This window comes from Gekko japonicus, unplaced genomic scaffold (assembly GCF_001447785.1).
Source record: "Gekko japonicus isolate JY-2015 unplaced genomic scaffold, Gekko_japonicus_V1.1 scaffold409, whole genome shotgun sequence".
Lineage (NCBI taxonomy): Eukaryota > Metazoa > Chordata > Lepidosauria > Squamata > Gekkonidae > Gekko > Gekko japonicus.
Window position 1 is genome coordinate 709657 of NW_015161963.1, and position 8505 is coordinate 718161.

The 8505-nt window shown below is 45.8% G+C and overlaps 1 protein-coding gene across 1 annotated transcript in view; it reads right to left on the reverse strand.

The window, feature by feature from the left end:
• Positions 1-3074: 3074 nt before the first annotated feature.
• Positions 3075-8505, reverse strand: part of LOC107126084 (hydroxysteroid 11-beta-dehydrogenase 1-like protein B) — a 10353-nt gene continuing 4922 nt past the window's right edge. The window contains exons 2-5 of the mRNA XM_015429584.1: positions 8291-8470; positions 5963-6151; positions 3553-3696; positions 3075-3459 (exon numbers count right to left, since the gene is read on the reverse strand). Coding sequence (XP_015285070.1) covers positions 3245-3459; positions 3553-3696; positions 5963-6151; positions 8291-8470 — 728 coding nt within the window. The 3' untranslated portion in view covers positions 3075-3244. The remainder of the gene's footprint in view (positions 3460-3552; positions 3697-5962; positions 6152-8290; positions 8471-8505) is intronic.

The following is an 8505-nucleotide window of genomic DNA, read 5'->3' on the forward strand; positions in this document are numbered from 1 at the left end:
GCTTCTTGGTTTACCCAGGTTGTTCCACTTCCCTTCCACTGATTGTAGAGAGGAGGCTCCAGGATATAACCTGGCAAGTAGAACTGTGGCCCCACACTGAGCCTCAGGGTATACCACAGCCAGGGTATACTAGATTTTGAGTTATAGCTGAATAGGCAGACATGAGCCTAGATAAAGACAGTAAACCTCATACAAAGAGTGGCAAGTTATTTTGTGGGTTGGAACCAGAATGACAGGATGGAGAAATACTGCAGCATTAATGTGTATTGTATGGGGAATGGTTGCTCAAGAGCTGATTGGCACCCAAGAAAAGACCCACTGAGTCCAACAGGTGTTGAAAGCCCAGAGCCGCAGATGGTGAAGTGGGGCAGATAATGAAGCCTGAGTCAGGCTTCCCAGGGTTCCCTTCATGGGTATAAACGTAATGCCACTGCTGTGAAATAATTTTGTGTCTTTTATAGAACAAAAGTCCAGTGGCACCTTAAACTCTAACACCTGCCATTTACTGTAGTTAACTTGAAAGGCTGTCATATAGAGGATAGAGCAGAGTTGTTTTCTGGGCACACCAGAACCGACGGGTTGAAATTAAATCAGAAGAGTTTTCGGCTAAACATTAGGAAGAACTTCCTGACAGAGTGGTTCCTCAGTGGAACAGGCTTCCTCGGGAGATGGTGGGCTCTCCTTCTTTGGAGGTTTTCATACAGAGGCTAGATGGCCATCTGTCAGCAATGCTGATTGTGTGAACTTAGGCAGATCATGAGAGGGAGGGCAGGAAGGGTTGCCTCAGTGCTTAGTTCTTGTGGCCCTTCTTACACGCCCAGGGAAATGCTGATCACCACTTTGGGGCCAGGAAGCAATTTTTCTCCAGACCAGTTTGGCTGGAGATCCTGGAGATATTTTTGTCATCTTCTGGGTTTGGAACAGAGGTCACTGGGGGAGATATTTCTGAATTTCCTGCATTGTGCAGCAGGGGGTTGGACTAGATGACCCTGGAGGTCCCTTGCAGCTCTATGATTCTAAGAATCCCCAGGTACAGTAAAGGGCAAGAGATTCAGGTTGCGGCTGATAAGAACATAAGAACATAAGAGATGCCATTGTTGGATCAGGCCAAAGGCCCATCCAGTCCAACACTCTGTATCACACAGTGGCCAGAAATACCACTGCAATCAGGAGGTCCACCAGTGGGGCCAGGACATTAGAAGCCCTCCCACTGTTGACCCCCCCAAGCACCAAGATGACAGAGCATCCCTTGCCCCAGAGTCCCTATCTATACCTTGTGGCTAATAGCCACTGATGGACCTCTGCTCTGATCAGGTGCCATAAAAGCAAGAGATAATAAAAAAATGAAACTCAAAAGCACCAATTCATACCAAGCACTGACTCCTTCCACCCCACTTCCCCAAAACATTTCCCAGTACAATTTTCCCTTCCCTGTCTAATAGGGATGCAAGGCTCTGCTGCTGGTGCGTGGCTTATGGTATAAGAGATACAACTGGGAACGGTAATATAAGGACCATTAGCATGGCAGAAGTGTTTACAGTGAAAAGTAATAGCCAACTTTATCACAAAGAGTGGTGGAAAATATTTCTTCATTGTAGATGTCTTATGAATCTAAGTTATGAATCAGGATGGGAAGTGATAACAGAACAAAAAGTTCTTTTTTTTCCTTGTGTGTCTTGGATTGTTTCTGTGGAATTTTAAAAATATTGCACTTGACGAATTGTGGGACTCACTCGGAAAAATTAGTTCTTTTTCTATGTTAACTGTACAGTGAAGTAATGTAGCAAAGGGCTTTTCCAGCAAAAGTTAAGCATTTCACCATGCATCCACAAGGTGACGATCTTTCTGTGTTGCTTTCATGCATCCAAGAAAGCAAAATTCTGTATGAGTTTTCTTTACTAGAGTATGCAAACGGATTAAATGGGAAAGGGAGTGGTTAAAGAAGAAAGGGTAGAGTCAAAGGGGAAGGGCCAAATGGGAGGAAGAGTTGTTACAGGAAGGGGCTGTACCAAAACGGAAAGGCCCATGAAAACCCAGCAGCACCCCAGAGAAAGCCCCATGGCATAGTACAGTTGGCATACACTAAGTCCTGACACAAAGACCCATAGCCTACCTGCTTGGTCCTTGACAAAAAGCCCAACGGCTGTACAGAGCAGCAGAGCTGGACCTTTACAGAAAGCTTCAAAATCTACTAGAGCCAGCATGCAGGAAAACTACCTGCTTCACTGTCTTGGGTTGCAGTCTTGCCGGATGTCACTCATCATGGAGAACAGAGGGTTTGCTACTTAGTGTGTGGGCAGGACAATGATTCCAGAGCCACTTTGACCGTGTCCTGCCGTACCTGACCTTTAAGTCAAATGGTTCCTGAAGGGTTTTTTGAGGGGGAGCTCTGTCAGATAGTGCTTCAGCTGCGGGCTCAGCACTTTCTTGCTAATTCTGACTGTTGCCTCCATGTGGTCTGTGCCCTGTTAGCTTGCTCTGGGGTTGCACCACACCAGACAATATAGCTGCAGTGCTGCTGGGGTGATGATGATTCTGCTTAGCACTTCTCATGTTCCCAGACACCGAACTGATTTTGAGCAAATGCAAAGTAACATCTCCCCTTATAAGTACTACTTTTGCACCAATGATAGAATGAATGGAAGAGGAGAGGAGGAGATTGGATTTATACCCCGCCCTTCACTCTGAGTCTCAGAGTGGCTCACTATCTCCTTCCCCTCCCCTCCCCACAACAGACGCCTTGTGAGGTAGGTGGGGCTGAGAGAGCTCTGACAGAAACTGCTCTTTTCAAGAACACCTCTGACAGAACTATGGGTTGCCCAAGGTCACCAGCAGCCGCATGTGGAGGAGAGGGGAATCAAACTCGGTTCTCCAGATTAGAGTCCATGCTCCTAACCAATGTTCCCTCTAAGCTGTGGAGTCTTGTGAGCAAAAATCCTACTTTGTGAGCTACTGGCATTGAAGTTGTGAGCCAGCGATTTGGCTGCTGCATAAATTAGTTCGCTCTGGAGCCATCCTTCCTGAGCTGAGACAAAAATGTGTGAGCCAGAGGCTAAAAAACTATGAGCTAGCTGACACTAATTCAGCTTAGAGGGAACACTGCTCCTAACCACTAAACCAAACTGGCTATCATGTTTTCGTGAAATAAATTGTACATGGGTTTTGAGTAGAGAGCAAACCAGAGAAAATTGTAAGACAGTAATACAATACTAAGGGGGTCCATGCTACGTATGGAAAAATCCTTTTAAGAGATATTTTCCACGTTGTAACTTTTTCCAGCTAGTTGGTCCACCACGTCTGGCATCCAGTCTCTGAGCATCAAAACAAACTTCTGGCTCCAGTAAGGATAGATAACTTCCCGATGTCTCAACACACCTCCCTGCACTATCTTCTGGGCACACTCTTCTTTGGAACTTGGCACCAGGGTCATTTTGTTGCCGACTTCTCTCATGGCAGTCTCTACAGGAAACAGCAGGAGCTTGACGTCAAGTTCATGGAGATGGAGGATGGAGGATCAGGTGGCCATGGAAGAGAAGCTCAAGTGAGGCTTACCTGTGTCAATGTAACCCAGAACAGCAACTGTGACGGCCAGATTGATCTTCCGAAGACGCATCTCACTGCGAAGTCCACTGTAGAAGCCTTCTACTGCAAATTTGGCAGCAGAGTACTCAGTGATGAATGGGGACCCAATACGGCCTGAGAAAGATAGAGAACATTAGTCTGGAAGGTTGTGGGATCTCTTTCTTTGGCAATGAGAGCCTTACAGCCTGATCCTGTGCATGTAGACTGGGAAGAACATCCTTCTGTCAATAAGATTTTATTGTCATTAAGCATATCTGGGATGGCAGGCTCAATTGTGATGTTAGGAAATGAAGCATCCCTTCAGTCCAGTCCAGGATTAAAAGTGATTTCATGCCAGCATCATGTATCTGGCAGACCCTAGATTATAGAAGATTTGCAGCTCTTAGTTCCCAGGCTGAACAGTGTTAGGAGGAGGGAAGAATTGCCACAGTTCAAGCACGTTGAGCTTGGACATGAGAACATTAGAGATACCCCTTGATCTTTCACAGCTTTGCCAATAGGTTGGACTCCATCCCAGCGGAGTCAGTAAAATGGGACTGATTCTGCTATGATCAAAGAGGAAAAAGCTGATTCATAGATCTTTGGAAATAGGTTGACAGTTAGTACATTGTAGTGGCTAAGAGTAGGAACTGGGAAGGCCCTCCTTAAAATCTCGGTTCAAGTGCAAACTCACCAAGTAGCTTGAGGCAGACTTGTCCTAAATCCCTCCTGCATTACAGGCATAATAATTATGACCTCCTTTACAGCCAGGCTGGTGCAGAGTGTTGGATTAGGACCAGGGAGTTCCAAGTTCAAAGAGCCACACAGCCATCAGACTTGCTGGATGACCCTGGGCCAATCACCTCTCTATCTAACTACTCAGGGGTCATTTCGTAGAAAAAGAGCTAGGGGAACTCATTAGCATAACTCATTAGTATATGCCACACCCCCTGACATCACCGGAAGTGTGTCATAAGGCTACACCCCCTGACATCACCGGAAGTGTATCATAAGGCTACACCCCCTGAAATCACCGGAAGTGTGTCATAAGGCCACACACCCCGCCCCCAACGGTCCCGGCTGCCGGCGGCGGCCTTGCAGCTCCAGGGTTGTTGTGCAGATTGAAAGGGAGAGAGGAGAATGATGTGAGCTGCTTTGGTCCCCACTGCAGAGAAAGACTGTACTCTTCCTAGGTAGAGGCTGCAGGGAGGGGGGAGGAGATGGAAAGCTGAAGTCAGAGGGGCAGTTAAAGGTAGGTTGATGGCTAGCTGGGAAGGAGATTGGGTTGTCACCTCCAGGTTGGGAAATTCCTGGAAATTTGAGGAGGGGAGCCTGGAGATGGTGGGGTCTGAGGAGCAGTGGGACCTCAGACAGGTACAATGCCATAGATTCCACCCTCCAAGCCAGCCATTTCCTGCTGGGGAACCATTGTTGCCAATCTCCAGGTAAGGGCTGGCGATCACTCAGAATTACAACTGCTCTTCAGGTGGCATAGATAAGTCCCCCTGGAGAAAACGGTAGATTCTGTGTCATTATACCCTGCTGAGGTCACCACCACAGCAAATTGACACTCAGTGCCCAAGGCCAGGGCACCCACCCAGAGCCTCTTTCTAGATCTTGTTGCATTTCTTTCCACAGTGGGCCTTATTCCTAGTATTTTTATATTCCCTGCCTGTTTAATAAAATCCTTATTCTGTTTTGAAAGTTAATTTTGCCTCATGTGCCATTTCATGAGGGTATTTTAAAACAAGACAGCTCCTGTATTCCCTCTAGCTCCTGTGCTGGGTCGTAAGTCTAAACTAATATCTATGACAAAATAGGACAGTTAAAGCTTATAACATAAAATAAAGAAGAAATACATGCTACTGAAGGATGGCTCAGTCACTGAGGGGAACTAAAAATATTTTTGGCGGGAAAATCTGCCTGGGAGTGGGGAAACATCAGGGTCTGTCATACTTGCCCTGGGACATTTGTCTATATTCCCACTGGACTGAGAGTTGGCTCCATCCACTATGGAAAGTAGACTACTGGGTAGAGGGGCTGGTTTGACCTCTCTGCTGGGGATGGCGATGGCCTTTAAAAATTTGACACATCTAAGGATGGGTCTATCAAAAGGTATTACCCATTATAGCATAATAGAACTTCCATGTTCAGAAATTGACCAGATGGTGGTGAAAATGAATGGTAGAGCACCACTGCTTTCATGCCCAGCTTGTGAGCTCCCAAAGACATCTGGATGCTATTGTTAGAAACAGTATGCTGGACTAGGTGGACCTCACTCATCCATTAAGCTTTTATAAAAGCTGAAGTTGAAAAGTGAGAGAGGTTCTAACTTGTTGGCAATGCCAAACTGTTGGCCTCATAAGGAAGTGAATGGCATTAAAGACATTTCCTCCTCTACCAGACATGGAAGATAAAACGATGATGCTCCCTTCAGACTCTTGCAACATATGTAGCGCCAAAGATGTTAGGTGGACATAGCTGAGGAAATTGATAGTCATGGAGCTCTTCACAATTTCCATATTTCCTTTGAATCGATGAAACCCAACATCTCCTCCAGCATGGTTCAGTACTAGGAAGTCAAGGCCTCCTGAAAGAAAAAAAACACAGAGGGAAGAAGATCCACACCAGCTCTTGGACTAGGATGGACAGATGACATTTTCTATCAATATCAAGCTACATGCCATATCTTTCAATCTCCTTTAGCTGAGCCCTGTCCTTTCACTACACAGGTAAAATATTTGTCCCTACATAGTAAAAAATGGGATGCTCACAACTACCTAGCTATTTATTTATTTATTTTATTCGATTTAGACCCCGCCCTCCCTACCAAGGCAAGCTCAGGGCAGCTTACACAAATGCATAAAAGTACAATTAAAATCCATCATAAAATTAATCATACCAAAACAGGTTGGTTATCCTAAAATCCATTTATTTGCCAGTAGTGACTGGCCCTGTAAAGAACACTTGGCAGTACTGAGGAGAAGAATGTGGAATTACAGATCTTCAAAGGATTAGAACAATATCTGGAATGGAGAATGGAGCAGAACCTTCAGGAGGGTCAAAGCAGAATGAAGTAGGGAACATAAACTTGGCACCGGAAGTTCCGCATGGAGGAGGCTGAAGAAATGGGCTGGGCAGTTTTTTCCAAAGAAGGCTGGAGCAGAGATATAAGGTAGCAGCACACAGAAGGGTGGACAGATGGACAAGGAAGCTGGAAGGGAGGCAGGCAGTCAAGCGGACCTGAAGCTCACCAGGCACCTGCCAGTTAGAGAAGGCAAGAATTTGTTCCCTATCAAGCCTGACACTTGGGTTTTTAGACAGGCCAGATTAGGGAAGGGGTACAAAGGTGGGCAGGGTCAACAGCAGGGAGCCTATGGTGGTGTTGTCTTCACTAGTGTGTCTGTCAGACTGAGATCCTTCCATGTCAGATGTGGCCCGTCTCATGGGAACCAGGCAACAAGGGCAAATGGTGGTGGAGGATGATGTGCTTGGGGAAGTCTACTGGGTGCCATCTTGCCTTCCTCCTCTGCTGGTGCCACCACCACTGTCTTTCTCTAGTCTCCTGCTCTGCTGTGTTATGGCACAGCCTTCAGGGTGAACATCTGCCTTCCCTCCCTCAGCCACGACTCTACTCACAGTGGGGACTCGGCTGCTCAAGGCGAGAGGAGAATGAGCCTGGTGATCGCGGTAACAGTGGGGGTGGCATTTCATTCCTCTCAGCTACTAACTGATGCTGTTTAGTTTCAACAGTGGCAGCAGGTAAATAAAGCGGATGTTCCTGAAGCAACAACAGAAAGCGGAAGATGGACCTGAGAAAGTGGAGAACAAAGACACAGAAGAAGAAGAAGAAGAAGAAGAGAAAGATGGGGAAGGCTGCGATACCATCTCGAAGAGTCTGGCAAAACTCTCTAATCCTGAAGCAGAACTAAAAATTAATTTGGACTTTGATAAGAGGAAAGGAAATTGCAAAGTAGTTAAACTTTGACAGCCTGTTGTTTATTTTAACGCATCAATTCTATGATATTCACACCTTAGTTAAAGAGATTGTGATTGCTTGCTTGACATTTTTGCATTAGTAATCTTCACGTTCTACTACAATGATAACAGAGACATATCAATAACTTTATATGTCTGTATTATGGATCCTTGTTACTCTTCCATTACCCTGACCCTGTAGTTTTGTAGATTAGAAAATAAAAAAATTTAAAAGACAAAAAACAAAACAAAACAGTGGCAGCAGGTTTAGGTCTAATGAGACATGGAGGCACATGTCTCTCCCTGCTACTCTGCATGTGGAAAATGTAACATCTAGTTTGATTCTGTGAAAAATGCAGTTTAGAGAAAAGCTCTGAGTGGTGGCAGCAGAAAAAAGTAAAGGTAAACAGTAGACTAGGGATCAGTGCAGCTGTTCTGCTGGATCTGCTAAGTAAGTAAGATCATTAGAGGAAGGAGGTGGTGCCACTAGCCAATACGCCACAAGAACCCTCCCTTGGCTATGCATTTCTGGGGGAAAGGGCACTTCAGCCCCTTCCTGCACCAGACAAGACAGGACAAAGTCCTGATGCAGAAAAGGAAGATTCTACCAAACCAGTTATTCTTTAGAGGAAGAGGATGGGACAAAGAGGTCAAAGATCTGTTTGCTTGTGTTGCAGGAGGTATTCGTGGTCTTCAGCCTTGTCTTGGGGGGCACCTCTCTAAGCAGGAATTAAAAGGCTTCAGCATTTACCCAGTTTGCTCTTGGTTTCTTCAATGACCTTCTGGGGAGAAGTAAAATTACTCATGTCAGCCGCAACGTACCCTGCAGAGCTGGCCCCCAACTCCAGACACTTCTGGACCACCTGGAGAGGAAAAGAACTGAAATACAGGTTTGCTGGATAATCACAATGTGAAGCTATTTTGGTAGTCCCTAAGCAAAGAAGTGTAAGATTGCAGGGGATGCTG